At 32.5% G+C, this 15,979-nt stretch overlaps 3 protein-coding genes across 3 annotated transcripts; 1 reads left to right on the top strand and 2 right to left on the bottom strand.

Moving 5' to 3' along the window:
- The first annotated feature begins 4,582 nt into the window (after positions 1–4,582).
- On the top strand, positions 4,583–5,623 carry LOC125190100 (hydrophobic protein RCI2A). The gene is made up of 3 exons (XM_048087295.1): positions 4,583–4,790; positions 4,884–5,000; positions 5,418–5,623. Exons 1-2 carry the CDS (start codon positions 4,710–4,712, stop codon positions 4,965–4,967), a joined length of 165 nt encoding a protein of 54 aa, XP_047943252.1. The 5' UTR covers positions 4,583–4,709; the 3' UTR covers positions 4,968–5,000; positions 5,418–5,623.
- Positions 5,624–6,299: 676 nt separating this feature from the next.
- On the bottom strand, positions 6,300–10,245 carry LOC125190099 (NADH dehydrogenase [ubiquinone] 1 beta subcomplex subunit 8, mitochondrial-like). The gene is made up of 4 exons (XM_048087294.1): positions 9,998–10,245; positions 9,830–9,916; positions 9,584–9,679; positions 6,300–6,548 (listed from the first exon to the last, which is right to left on the bottom strand). The coding sequence occupies exons 1-4, from the start codon at positions 10,133–10,135 to the stop codon at positions 6,492–6,494; spliced, it is 378 nt and encodes a 125-aa protein (XP_047943251.1). The 5' UTR covers positions 10,136–10,245; the 3' UTR covers positions 6,300–6,491.
- Positions 10,246–11,562: 1,317 nt separating this feature from the next.
- LOC125190227 (pectin acetylesterase 12-like) lies at positions 11,563–15,168 on the bottom strand. The gene is made up of 12 exons (XM_048087470.1): positions 14,615–15,168; positions 13,940–14,022; positions 13,608–13,737; positions 13,451–13,524; positions 13,286–13,372; positions 13,079–13,203; positions 12,908–12,968; positions 12,595–12,648; positions 12,400–12,477; positions 12,198–12,303; positions 11,957–12,102; positions 11,563–11,868 (listed from the first exon to the last, which is right to left on the bottom strand). Exons 1-12 carry the CDS (start codon positions 14,850–14,852, stop codon positions 11,761–11,763), a joined length of 1,290 nt encoding a protein of 429 aa, XP_047943427.1. The 5' UTR covers positions 14,853–15,168; the 3' UTR covers positions 11,563–11,760.
- Positions 15,169–15,979: the final 811 nt, after the last annotated feature.

Genomic DNA, 15,979 nt, shown 5'->3' with positions numbered 1-15,979 from the left:
CCCTGCATCCGCCACTGCGGTGGACCCAATTGAGAGCCACAAGGGTCTCAAGCTCCTGCCAATCTATTGTTTTTTTATTTTTTATTCTCATAATATATAATACTGAATAGGGAGTATTTGATATTTTTTGTAATTCATTAAATAAAAAATTAATGATATTTTAAATACAAAATTTAGCAAAGATAGTCCATGTCCATAAAAAATCTGCGTATAGGGCATGGAACATTCATAGCAGGCCTTGGATGTTGGTGTCTTCAAATCTATTAAATTCGACATGCAGTCATGTGTCCTTGCTCACAGTTCTTTGGGCTAAAATCTACTCCATTTTTATTATTCTTTCGTCATATCTTTGGTGATTTATAGTGCACAAACCGACAAACGAAGCCTATCAGTACGTTGTTTGTTATAAATATGGACATAAAACGATGGGCCTCTAATCCACAACTTGGGTTCATCAAGATGAACAAATTAATTTTAATAAGAACTCCTTTCTGAATCGAATAGTTAGAATTCTATAAAATTGGATTTAAAGAAATTGAATTATAATTCAATTCTAAATTTTTTATTCTAAAAAATGATAGTATAGATTGATATGAAAATTGAACTGAAGAAATGATATATATAGTGTGTGTGATGATGTCCAATTTTATAAATATTTGAAATTTTAATTATATACTTTTAATATGGATTTTAAATTTTGAAATTGGAAGGAACTAAAATTGTACTCCTAATTCAATTCCAATCTTTTTTTTATTGTACCAAACATTGATTTAGAATTGAAGACTACAAGTTCAATTCCACGAGCCCAATTCCAAGACATCAGTGACCGTATGTCATCACCTTTAACATACACACAAAATTATTCCTTTTTATTCATACACAAGAAAAAATGTATCACTTCCATTTTGAAAATACTCAGATTCTTATAATTCAACCTCACATCCATTCATTATTTAACAGAATACCTATACCTAATTCACACCAATTCGATATTATGAAACATTTTCTACATTGAAACAATATTTTATCAAATATTTATTGAGAGTGGTAGTACCCTCCTCTACTTATTACCTATGCCCTTGTACTCCGTCCACGATTAAGTGACATAAGTTGACTTGGCTCAAGTTTTGCAATAGCATTTTGTATGTTGGCTAAACATGCATGCGATTAATTTGAATTAATATTTTTTCATAGTTAATTAATTGATACAGCAAGGAGGGGGTCGGGTGGGTTAGCACGTGCTAATTGAGTTTTGCTGCCTTTAATGAAGGAAGTTATTCTGCAGAGAATCCATAACATGAAATGATACTCATTGGAATCTCATCTTATCTGGCAATACAATTATAGAATTTTGCCAGCCTGCACAATCATATTCACGTAGCTTTAAAGCTCGTTTTAATTTCCATTTTGTTTAGAGCACTCCCAATGCACTCGGCGTTAAATCCGGCGTTTTATCGCCGATTATCGCCGAAAATTCGCCGGCAATGGGGAGGAATCGGCGATAATCCGGCATTAATTCGGTAGAATTAACGCCGAATCCCGAAAATTCGCCGGATTATCGCCGACCACTGTGGGCGATAATCCGGCGATAAAAATAGTTTTTTTTTTTTTTTTTAATTTCCCCCCCTATAAATTTAAAATTTAATAATTAATTTAAAATAATTTCCCCCCTATTTTTTTTTAAATTTTCGTCGTTGTAATTTTTTACTCATGTTTAATACAACGAACTTTATTACTATTATTTGTCTTGTCTTATAAATTAGCTAGCTTTATTATATACAAAAATAAAACAACTAAATTAGTAATGATATAAAAATGAAATGTTGAGTTAGGGAGAAATAAGGGAGAAACCATTGGAGCAGTTGGCTAAAAGTGGCTAAAAACTGGGGATAAATTTTGGTGTTGATGTGGCGCTGATGTGGCAGGAGTTAGGAAGAAATAAGGGAGTTTTTAGGGAGAGCATTGGGAGTGCTCTTAGCATCTAATACAGCGTTTTTAAATTTCTAGGGAGATTTTCCATACTACTAATATGAGGATATATGTGAAATTCGCATGTTCTTCTGAAGAATGCTCAAACCACAACTTAATTTTATTTTAATATTTTAAATTATCATCCACTTTTGTAAAATTAAAATAAATAGCATTATATGTTACTCTATTAAATATCATAAAAATTACATTAATAATATTCTTAAAATTAAACTTCATAAATAATAAAATCACATTAATTGTGATGGTATTATACTGTATTTACGTCGTATTAAAAATTCAATTACTGATTAAAAAACTAAAAATTGGGCTTGTGGTCTGGCCTGGAGTTTCGCAATGCGGACCGTTCCAGGTCTCATACCCCTCCGGCTCTCCGCAAGCCAGATGTCCTACCCAACCCCGTCGCATTCCGGACCTCTCAGCCTGCTGCATATGACGTACGTTCTATGATTGGGTTATGGAGAGATGCATGTATCACACATGAATTTAATTCTAGTAGGCTCAGATCAAGTAATCAATTATGACCCATCACCTCTATGGTACTAGTAGTATTATTGAAGAAGCAAATGAATGAGGGATAAGGATAAAATAAATAATTAATTGAAGAATTAAGATTAATATAGCGTTGACTTACGCACATACAAATGCAATACTAAACGATTAATATTAAGAAGATATAGGTGCACCAAATATAAATTATTGATTATTCTTAATTAGTTCTTACCGTTTGTTTTTTCAGTTCTGCTCTTATAAATTTACTCAAGAATGGACCCACCCTAACATGGAAAAAGATACCAACGTGGCCTTATTTTTGAGATCTCATACTTTTAGTAATTTATACACAGATTCATTGATTGGATGTAGCTGTAACGGCGAAATGAATTTATATTCATTCAATTAAATAATTATTTTTCTAAGTTTTTTTTTTTTTTTTGGTAGTACTTATGAATACCTACGGTTTTCAATTAAAATGTAGTTTACTCTAAAAATATTATGATAAGAAATGCTATAATTTAATTTGAAATTTAAATAATTATATCATTACTATCATAAGTACTTTATGAATTCTTGTGAATGTTGCATAAATACGTCTTCCAATATTTATTCAGAAATTTCACTATGCATACACTATAATTACTATGATAAGAAATGTTATATTTAATTTAAAATTTGGACAGTTATATCATAGTACATTATCTCACTATGCATACACAATTGATGTTATGATAAGAAATTTTATAATTTAATTTGAAATTTGAATAATTATATATCATACATTATTATCATATAGTAATTCATGTTATTCTTGTGAATATTGCATAAATACGTTTTCCAATATTTATTCAGAAATCTCACTATGCATACACTATTATTATTCCATATTTTTAGGCATCCAAGAATTTACCCATTTATGGTAAATTTAAATTGTATGGTTAAAAATGGCACGCATGTTTCACCCAGGAAGTGAATTCATCAACAAATTGCACCGTTTTATTAGAGAGAAAGTTGAATGGAAAAATAAAGCAAAATATCGAGTTTAAAGAAAGGGAAAGGAAAAAAACGAAAAATACCATAAGATGTCGATAAATACGTACGTCGGTAAGGTACTACGCAATAACATAAGAAAACAAAATTTAATTTAAAATGACCCAACTTTAAAATGTCATAACTTATTCGCTTTAGAGTTATTTTTAACAAATTACTATATATAAAATCAAGATGTTGAATGGTATATACTAGTAGTAGTGTCCTCATTCCTAAACGGACGCGTAATTACCATAATGCATTTATGTTATTTTCATAACTACATTTCTGGTTTTGACTAATTATATGTTCTAATGTTATTTTAAATATAAATAAACCATACTATGAAATTAAAATTAAATTTAATATTCTTATCCGATCCAACATTCAATTCAAGTACATTCCGATTATTTTACTTATTAAAAATTTAATTGTTACATTTTTCTACGACGAGAGTAAATACAAAATATAGAAACAAAACACCATAAACCTATTACCTATATACATGAAACAATAAAACTATTAATGGCAAAAGTCCATATACTGATTGATATGCATATGCATGACTCGGTCATCAATCTGTTCTTATTAATAGATCATCCAAAAGCTTACCGCTGGCAAACTTTGAATATTTAGTATAAATTTTCTTTTAAATAGAGAAACATAACTAATCTAGAAATGAAAATTAAAGAATTTTAAAATTAATTTGTCTAATATTAATTGGAATGGAGAAAGAAAATTAAAACTTTTCTTTTTACTGTAATGTAGTATAAAATATTAAAAAGAAAAAAAAATCGACAATTACATTCTAATTTCTAAATACTCCTATGAAGTACTGTGTCAAATTGGTAGAGTAAGAAATCATAATAAATATTTGTCACAGATATAGATTAGAATAGATTTATTTTTTAAAAATAAAGTAAGAGTCAAATCTTTTTGTAATCCTAATAAATAAGAATGGAGGGTAAATATCTGTAAACATAAATTCAATTAATAAGATAAATATTAGATTAAGGTTGAGAATCATTCCAATCTGTAGTAATACGCGGCACAATCTCTCCCTGACTATTTCTCTATAAATTCCATCGTAACCAACTTTCCTACCCCCACTCTCACTCATCGCCTTCTACACATTTCTGCTATTCTCTTTCTTCTCCCATCACTACATTTACACATATTTTTGTTGGTTTTAAAAAATGGGAACAGCTACTTTCATCGATATTATCGTAGCCATTCTTCTTCCCCCACTCGGTGTCTTCCTCAAGTTTGGCTGTGGGGTATTTATATCTGATTTATTACTACTATTTTCTTTAGAAAAATAAAATTAATTTTGGGTTTATGAATGTGATTTCTCGTACTATTGGATACAGGTTGAGTTCTGGATTTGCTTGTTGTTGACGTTGTTTGGTTACATTCCTGGAATCATTTATGCTGTATATGTTCTCACCAAGTAGAAATTTGGATTCCCCTCCATCTCCATCACTATGGTATGTATATATCAATCTTTTCCCCTTCTTATTTATGTGTGGTTAAAATTGGACACTAGCTATAATTTAAAGCTTGCAATCTTTTGAAATTGTGGTTGAAAATATATCAATGAATCACCATCTCTAAAGGTGTATCACATTATTACGTTTTTAATTGGGATATTGCATTTAATCTTATTATACCCCACGCTACCACATAAATCTTGCCATATAAAAAATATTTTTTTTTATGAAAAATGAATGATCATGATGGCACCAAGGAATTCATTATTTTCAGTGTAGTAGTCTATTTATATTAATATTATTTTACATCAATATATTCGCATCGAACTGCTGAGTTTTTGCTCAATCAGTGTACAAGATTTTCTGAATATTACTACAGTTGGTTCTGATATTTGCTTTTTTTCTTGAATGCAGGTGTAGGATCGTGTTTAAGTTAGTGCTGATGCTTCAAATCATGTTTAAATCACTGTTTCCTTTATTGGCTGTCCCAATTTGTCATGTTATATTGATGTCTAAATAAGTATCATCACATTTTTTATTTTTGTAATTTCATGTGCGATTTATCATTCTCGCGACTTCTCTTATCATCTAAGTTATGAAGTTATACATTCATATTTAAATTGTGTATATTTATTTTTATTTTATTAAAATTAATGACTCATGCCCCAGCTTTAATTTCCAACATGCCTTAAATATCAATGCGTTACACCTTCACAAATTTGATTACTTGCATCTCCAACTTTGACTTTTTAAAATTAACCTAAGAAAATACTAAAAATAAAACTCTCTTGGTTGAAGGACATACAAAAATTAACCTAAGAAAATAAATATACAGTCTCATTCTACAAAATCATTGTAAGAATATGTAGTAAACTCCAAAATCAAACAAAAAAAATATAAATACATGGATGGAGCTTAGAATGCCTTCCAAACTTAGCAACAGTAGTATGTCAATTCCATTTTGGTTAAACGAAATTGCAAAGAACCAATAAACACCTTCACAAATACTATCTAAAATACAAATATTATCACGCTTATCATCAAATTTGAACTATTTATTTTTACATGAAAATTTAATCTCGAGAACTTTAAAAAGTTTCCCTGCATTCCATTACAAACATAAATCCAAATTCCAATTAAACTCGTTTCATAGTTCACAGTCCTCATAAGTCATCCATAAACTGCTAAACCTAACAAAACAGGATAAACAGCTGGTAGCAAAATGAAGAGTGCATTTTCATCATACATATAGTCTCTTGAAAAAACCACATGTAAAGCAATGAAGAAACCAAGTACTTGCGGAAACATATTACTGCAAGCAAAATATCAAGTACAATACAGATCCAGAAATTGATGCAGTTGCCTGTCTGGCTTATTTTAGTTACTTCGTTTGCAAGAGCCAGTTACATTGTTTGATCAACATTTAGGTCCTCAAACGATGTAAGGGACTAAAAGCAAAGACGAGGACATGTAAGAGCACCAACCAACCTAGGGTTCTCCACCGAGCTCCACTCGTAAGTTGTCGTAGGGGTACACCTTGGGTGTCTGTAAAGAACCCAGAGAAAACATTAGGAAGAACATAAAACTTTCAACTTGTGGAGTAATGCATCTGTACGAGGGACCAAATCAAGTGCCCTCTAAATTAACTCTAAATTGGTTTGAACGTTTTTTCATCATCATAGCACTATTAACATGGTGGTGTTTTAACTCCTGCATAACAGACATTACAGATTGTACTTTGGTCTTAATTGTGTAATTGTTAATATTATAAGTAGTGGAAAAGAAAATAAAAGGAACCAAGTCCTCTAACATGTCAAGACTAGTAATGTTGAGATGCTAATCCAGTACTATTACTGAAGAAATATTTGGTCCTGAAACAAACGAAAACATTAACAGCTCTTGATCAGAGAACAATGATAAGTATAAGCAAGAGGTGAAACCATGACTAATATAATAATCTATTTATTCCATTGTCTAAAAAATCTTTGTGAGGCAAAGCTTGGGGCAAGGCGCCCGGAAATAGCATTTGACAGCCTCACCTGGTACAAACAGGGAGGGCAACTCGAACTTATGCTTTAGTTTATTTAATTTTCCTATTTTTTCAGACTTTGAAGGGCGAAAGGATTTTTTATCCGTTTGCCTCAGTTTTTTTAAATTGGACTGCTATAAGGCAGACCCAGTAGCATAGCGGATCCAGGATTTCTCATTTGGGGTACGATAAATTATTATAGCTCTTTGAAGCTTCAAAATCTAACCAATTATTTTTATTTTCTTTAATTTGTTTCTCAATCAAAATTTATGATTTTATTTTTGTTATTAAAACAATGTGTAGAAAAGAATTGGAAAGATATGTATTATGACCAAAGGATATATATGGAATTAAAATACATTAGAATATTTTAATAAACCTAAAATGATGAATATATGAAAAAAAAATCTTTTAATGATTTGAAAAACTGAAAGAATAAATATATGTGCTAATTGTGTAGGTTTCAAATGTATTAAAATATTTTTGAAAAACCTAAAATGATGCAGTTATAAAAAAATGCTTTAAAAGATTTGTAAAAAACAGTAAAAATAAATATATATGTGAATTGTGTAGGTTTCAACTTTCAAATGCATTAAAATATTAAAAAAACAAAAGAAATGCATAAGATTTAATAAAACAGAAAAATAAAGATATCTGCCTAAGATGGGTTTCTATTTTGGAATCCATATTAAAGATGATAGTAGTATTTGAATAAACAAAAGAAAAAGAGCAAATGGCGAGCGGTATGAAGGGAATTGAACTCAGCAAACGTAATAAACAAAGAAAGAAACGAAATGGCAAGCGGCGATGAAGGGATTCGAACTCAGTCCCTTGCTGTGTGTTAGAAGAGGACAATACCGCTGGACCAAGTGATCGAGTTATTGCTACCTATATCTAATTACATTATGATGACATGTTTTTGGGGATACCACTGTACCCCTTGTTCCCAAGTGGCTCCGCCACTGGGCAGACCTACTTAACAAATTAAAGTGAAAAAAGAAGTTCATGAACCTAGTTATGAAAGAAATCTCGACTTTCTTTTGCGCCCTATGCCTCTATCTCACTTCTTTCTTGAAATAGTCATTTCTGAATTACGGTTAGGCATTTTTGAGATCATTACTAAATTGGCCACCTTTACAATGGCAGGAATTTCCATCAGGCTTCTTCGAGGTAGTTTTTCTATTAGTAATTCAGTATTTTGTTAGTTTTCTACCTTAGCTCTGTCACATTTTCCCAGAGTTGACAGATTGTACATATTCCTATAAAAACTCACCAGTGAAAACTCATCAATTCCCTCAAGACTCAAAGAAGAAGAAGATGCTTATCAGAGTTCATTATAGGAGTAGGACAACAAATTCAGAGATTCCATCCAAACAACAGCCAAAAACAAGACTACACAAGGTTAAAAGATCCTAATACTCCAATGTCATTCCATGATTTGCATTCTTTGACAAAATTAGTAATGTTAACTGAGCATCAAAACACCAAGTTCTGGGTCATTTTCTAACACACTTCTCAAAGTAGTTTTGAGTTGTAGATAATCAATGTTATCAATCTAAAGATTAAGTAATCAGCTCCTACTTAGAAGTTTGATGCTTGTTGGCTGTTCAATTAGCAAAAAATCATCATACAATGTACACAATCTCCTACAAGCCCTGTACTGTGGATTTGAAAGAGAGTTAAAAACAAAATAGTATCAGATTTAAACCATTTTGTCTTCAAATTATTTTTGGCAAAGGAAATATTTGTTGCATCTATTGTTGCTAGAAATCCACAAGTCAATTATGATGCCCAGCCAAACATTTGCAATCTATACATACATGTGTCTTTTCTAATGCCAAATAACCACAAATTTTTACTTCACCAAGAAAACAATGAATGCCTCCCGAATTTTCTTCCCTCTTCTAGACAAGTAAACTAGCAACCCCAATGTTATATAAGCTCAATGTCAATGGTAACTGGTAACCAACTCGGAAATAGTAGGCTTCAGTAGTTATCAAAAAAAAATACTGTATATGGATGAAAAGACCGTTAAATTGCTCTTTTACCACCGAGAATCTTAAAGCATAGTGAACAAAGACAATTATAGAACTGTGCCAAAGTACACCAGACGCTCACCAAAAATGTGATAGATTAGAATTAAACTACTAATAACTAATCAGCTAGTTAAATGTAATAGAGCATCAACACCATAGTTGAAAATTGAGAGGCACAGACAAGTGGTATTGCAGAATACATTACCTAAAAAGGAAAATATAGGTCACATTTGTCAAGCACAAGAAGATTTTTGTAGAACTTTCCATAAAACACTATATCCATACTTCTTGGGAGAAGAAAACCCAAGCCCAGATCCAAGGATGCTTAAAATAACAAGCTAATTCAACATTATTTAAAGCATCATATAAAAAGTACAAATAGAACAAAGGAAAGCTCAAGCATAATGTAAAACCAACCATAAGACTCAATAATACATCGATCACACGCAGGAAAAAAAGATTAACCACTACTAAAAGATGAAAAAACAAACACATAATCAATAAATTTGACTTACAAATGGTATTGTAGAAGCTTTGTCATTCCACACAACTATTAGCCCAAGAGAAGCAAAAAATCCCAATCCACCGCACAACCAAGCCAATGCTTCGTACTACAACAGAGATTAATAATAACAATCATCACAAAACCCCCAATTACAAACAGAAATTAGAAATCATAAACAATCGTAAAAAGGAAAAGAAATTGGGTGTTCGTTCGTGCGTGTAATGCGCAATCAATTCAAACTGTGAAAATGTCTGACCTTCCCAACTGTATCAGCAATCCGATCGATACAAGGTTCTGGAAACGGAGTCCCGTTATCCCACACAAGTTCGTCATTTACTGGAAGCTGCATTTCCAGCGAATTTCTAGGGCTTCAATATATGTTGAGTATAAATTGAATAAAATGAAAAGAGATTAGCAGATTTACCGGTTTATTGGGAACGATGTGCTTTCCGACGGGGAGGCCCATACCAGAGCGCTGGCGGAGAGAGGATGCCGTGGAACGCGAAACGACGCCGTTGCCGCCCATGATCCGTGATGCTACGTGGCTCAACCTTGCTGCCATCTTCGATTTCTTCCCGTTTATCTTAGGGTATCAAATTTTGAAGGAATTGCGACTTGCTAAGGAAGGACACAACACTCACCCTTCAGTACATAAAACGCAGCACTTCGTCCATCAAACGCATCATCCAAACATCACTTAATCTATTTTCCCTTTAAATATTTTTATTCTTTTTATGATCATCTTTTCTTTTTTTCAAATAATAAAAAGCACTATATATTTAATTATTGAAATGACTTAAAACTATTATGTCTTTCAAAATAAAATGAAGTATAATGAATTATTAATGACCCTCAATTATGAAAAAAATCCATTCATTAAAAATGACACAAAGGTGAACTACATAAAAAAAATCTCTACTTTCACATTGGCAGTGACCGGAAAAATATTAGTATCATGGAAAATCTCTAGATTTTGACATAAACATATGAAGTGTTTTTTCTTTCACATTTTCAAACTTTTTATAGTTAACTGTCATTACAAGCTTATCTAATCTTTTTTTAACCTTGATTTGGGCAGAAACAATAGCAATAAATAATATCCTCCCCAGCCCCCAAGAGTGCGCACTTTTAGATGAACACAAGTTTTAACGTATAATTGATAAAATAAGATAAATATATAGAAAGAAACAGTAATTAAAGAATTATTACTGAAGAATGTATCACACCTCTTTAGAAAAAAATAGTTTAGAAAATTTAAAAGAACATGCTACTATAGGACGGACTAAAAAAAATTAATGTGTAGTCATATATGATTATCTACTTCTTCTTTGCTCTCTCTATTGATAAATGAATACTCCCTCCGTTTTTTAAAAATAGCAACTCTTTTCATTTTAGTCCGTTCTTTAAAAATAACAATTTTCAAACTTCCTATTTTAGGAAATCTTTACACCCCATATGCATCAATTTATTTATCACTTATACCACTATAAGTAACAACTTAAATGGACCTCATGATCCACTAATATTAATTCCATTACTTCTTTCTCTTCCTCCCTCTTACTTTACCAATTTTTCTCGTCATTTCTCTTGCTTTACCAATTTTTCTTCCTCTCTCTCTTACTTTACCAAATTGTGTATTAAAACTCGTATTGTTTCAAACCTCTCTATTTTTAAAAAACGGAGGGAGTAGAAAATTAAAAGTTGCGTGGATTCAAATTTGAAATTTTTGGGCATCACCACTCTACCACTAGACAAACTTGCACTTTCTTATTTCTAGTGTAGTGTGAACAATTGACACTTTTCACATTTATGGATAGATAAATCATAGTAGTACACACAATTCTGAATAAAGTATACTTTTCCAAGCACAAAAGGACACATGATATTATCCTGTCAGTATAAAAATCACAGCCTGCTTTACAAGATATGTCAACCTATTCATATTCTGTAAATAAATACAAATACAATGGAAAGAGTACTCAAAAAGCATAATGAAATTCCTCTTCATTCTTATGGAAGGGTACAAGTATTCAGAATACAATGATAATCATAGATGGCAATTGAGGTATTATTGCCTTGGAAGTTACAGTAACAACAGCATCAATGGGAGCTCAAACAATAATCATACTTATATAACAAATGATTAAGTTTTAGCTTTAAAAATAGAGGCAGAATAACTATCCTGGTCTATTTGAATACCAGATTGTGACAGGTTCTATCACATGGGTATGCACAGTCGACAGCCTTGACAGTAGCTCGATCGAAGTACCAATCTCCAACAGCAAGCGCAACGGGCTGCATAATGTTTAGCCAAATTTTATGGTCAATAGTATATTAGCATGCAGCATCCATGAAGAATAAAATTTTTGAATCAACGGCGTACCTTGTTGTTAATTATGGGAGAATCATCGGCAAACCAAGTATCCTGCCTTTCCGACTGGCAGTGAGCGAAACAAGAATTTAAAAATAATCCATTCTGTTTCGAGCCTGAAAAGCCTCGAACTGCACTCACCATATGATTCCTGAAATCTGTTTCATATACGATTTGATTGATGAGCACAAGAGTCACCTCAAAGGGCATGAAACAAGCTCAGTACATATCATTAAGCTGAAGCATGTTTTACCCTGTAGAAATTGGATCTGCGATGCTGAGCATCGTTCGTTATTCAATTTACAATCATGCCAGTTGCCTTGAGGATCAGCCGTTGCAGGAGCCAAGCTTTCTTGGACCTGAATATAATGGAAAGCAGAAATGAATATGCTTCTCTCTTTCTCTAACTTATTTATGTAACCATAAGCAAAATGTGGGTACATTTCTACGTTTACCTGCCATGAATCATAGGCAGCATTGAGAATAAACAAGGGGGTTTTGATGCTGGAAATCAGATTCTGAGGGAAGAAACACTGCAATAAAGAATAAATAGAACACAAGAACAAAGGTAAGCAAAAGAAAATGATAATAAGGGCATAAGTAGCCCATGGTAAGTCTCACAAGCCAGACAAATCGAGCAGAAGACTAACTGAAGTTGGATCCAAGTGGTCGGTGCAAGTGCTTGGCAGGTTTTCTTTAACACCCTGTCATAATAGGCCAGAATCTTTAAGAATTAAGAACTATAAATAGCATGCAACAATATGACATCTCTACTATTTATGGCATCACGAAAAGAAGCAGGTACGAATGCTAAAGCAATGCTAAGTGAAAGTTGAAACAAAGAACAAGTCATCATAAGTTCTCAAGAATCCACATATTCCCTCCTTTTCACAATTTTACTGACAAAAGAATGCGACACAAACACGGAACCCTGACGCTAACATTCATTTGTTTGAATAGCACCTGCAAGCTAACAACGCCAGCAAAGAAACTTCTCATTGTCCGTCCACCAGATACATCAGCACTGCACCAAATGAATTAAATAAGACACGAAATTTGAGATTCTGACAGCTTGTAGAGCTTTACAAGTGTATAAGGAAAACCGGGGATGACTAAGGAGTTGATGGAAATTACACGTCCATGAATAATCCGGCATCACTCAAGCACTTCACTTTGGTACTTCCAGGAAATAAACCTCGAAATTCATCACAATGCAATATAGAGGCCAAACCACCAGCGGAGCAACCCGAGAGAAGAGCCTGTAGAAAAATGTCACTCATAAATAAGTAAATATTATTATGTTTGATAAAATATAGAGAAACGAATAAAGTAACACAATACTTGATTCGCATTGTGCATGCCCTTTGACATCAGGTCTTCAACTGCAGCCCTCCATATCCGTTGCCCTCTAAACTGCAAACCTGCAGCCTAAACAACAAACTCTGGGTTTTGAACAACCATTATCATAAAAAGTAATTTAAATCATGCAGGGAGAATGCTTCAAACCTTATTTTCACTGTCCCCGGCAAAGGAAGCACCGTCACAATAGCGAACCTTTACTCTATTCCAATTAAAAAAGTCTGCACATGAAAAAAGTAAAATAAGGGCTATGATAAACCAAATATAATTTTGATATGATAAGACTACTCTATTTATGTAGTACCTGGATTTTCTTCAGCCTTGTTGCTAAGTAACCCTGTGAATGGAATTTGCTTCTCAAATAATGTAGATGACCCACGATGTGTCTTCTTACGGTAAATACATGATCGTAAATTGTTGCACCAGCCTCCACCCTGCCAAATGTAACTAGATAACATTAAAAAATTAAGACACCAACAAGCATAAGGCTATTTGTTGCCTTAAATGTAACTCTTTTACGAAAAACAACTTCACTTCAACTGGTCGTATAAGTTCCTTCTTGGATTAAAAGACTACTACCACAGTTGGTATAACTTTAATCAGCAATGGTCCACCATCAAACAGACGTGCACATACCTCTAGCTGGATGAGCCAACTATTTGCTCCAGTCCCAAACCCACGATGCAAGTGATAGCCCGGTAGCGTTCCGTCCAAACAAACTACAAAAGTGATACAAAGAGAAATTCATCTGACTTAGATCAGAGAGATAATTTTGAAAGTAGTATACTTATTAACCAGCATTTATGTAATTTTCTGGAATCAAGACTTAAACTGCTTATACAAGAAATGACACAAATCATTTATTATAGGTGTTCTCGTTAAACTTCTTACAACTAAAATATTCAAGTTGGGGGTGGAATTTAATACCAAAGCTTCACAAATTTATTCATCACACATGTGAAATAACATCAACGGCGTGCAACTAAAGCATCCCAATTGAATGTAAGTGGTGCATTAAAAACTGGCTAAATTGACAGCTTAAAGTAACTCAAATCATTATTCTCACACTCAACTAATCCTAACACCAACTTTAACCAACTAATAATTAGTAAGATTACGACACAAGCAAGAGATAAAAACATAGATTATCTTGGAATGATTCAGCATAGATCGCACAAATCAACAAATTAAAACTGAAATAATCGATAATTATTATTTTTAAGAAAAAAACCATATCTTCAATTTTGCAATAAATCCAGAAACATGCAACTCAAACATAAATCCCAAAGCTAGAAGAATCTAGAGGATTACCAGCCCCTTTGGCAGCAGCTCCCTGAACAAGAGTGAGAGCCACCATGAGAGCATCGGGAGGAACAGCAGCAGCAGCAACTCCATAAACAGACTCCAAATGCGACATGGACTCCAAGAATGACACATCTGAGCTGCTATTCCTATTGAAAAATGCATCAAGTTCGGAACTTTCAGCGACCCATCTACTCAAAACAAACAAAACACAAAACACAACTCCAATCTCCACCAGCTTCCCCATCACTTTCAAGCCTACACCAGATCTCAGCAAAAATGTAAAAGAATAATAGAGAAGGCTGAACTTTATTGTAGTCCTAGATGTGTTCTCATTGATTTGGATAAAAATTGGTAAGTGTAGATGTGTTCAACTCAGGAGTACAAATGCAATGTGTCTAATCTAAGAAACAAATCTATGTGGATTTATTTCTTGGGGTGAGAGGAAGGAATGGAAATGGAGGTGGGGCTGATATATTCTTGTTCTCTCTTTTAAGTGGGAGGAGAAAGTGAGGAGATCCAATATTATTACTCCATCCAAGTAGAGTAATTTAATGCATTAAAGATTGAAGCGGTGATAAATGTTTTTGCCGGATCTGTCTGAAATTAAAATAATAATATATGTTCAGCTCCGAATATATGTACGTAGACGTATGTCTAATATTTATAAAAAAGGTTATTTTAGAATCTTGTGAAAATGTTGAGTCAAAAAGCTATAGCGCTACAAATTGACTTCACTGTTTTGCTACGGAAGTTTAAAGTTAAACAGGCAAAAGATGACGATTTACATTGGCGGGTGGTAATTTTGTACTCCCTCCATCTGCCACGAATCTGATTAATGGGCGGCACTTATTTTATAAAATGTTAAAAAAGTGAGTCGAAAAAAATTCGTAGAATAAGAGTGTTAATTATATATATTAGTTTTAAATGAAATATAAGTGAAAAGTGAGACTTATTATCATTTAATTATGTATGATAGAATTTTTATTTGCGAACGGACTAAAATGAAAAAAATTACCCGTATTCGCTGACAGAGGAGTACGATGCATGTGTAGAGAGTTGAATTTAATTCACAGTTAATAACGCTTGTGATGTTGAAGTACTTGTGATGATTATTGAATGGAGTACATTTTATCAATGTGTACTCGTGTATTGTTAACCGGTACTCTCTCGATCCTTTATAATTTATCGTCATTTAACCTGATTATAAGAAAAGTGGATTGAGAATATAAGTACTATGTCAATCCTACTTTTATATAAATTTTATATTAATAAAATATGAATATAAATTAATTAGTGAAATATAGGGTCTATTACCAAAAATAGTAAAAATGAAATATGACAAATTTTTAGGGAAAGACAAAAATGAAAAAA

This window comes from Salvia hispanica, chromosome 5, assembly GCF_023119035.1.
Source record: "Salvia hispanica cultivar TCC Black 2014 chromosome 5, UniMelb_Shisp_WGS_1.0, whole genome shotgun sequence".
NCBI lineage: Eukaryota > Viridiplantae > Streptophyta > Magnoliopsida > Lamiales > Lamiaceae > Salvia > Salvia hispanica.
This window is presented reverse-complemented; position numbering and strand designations above follow the sequence as displayed.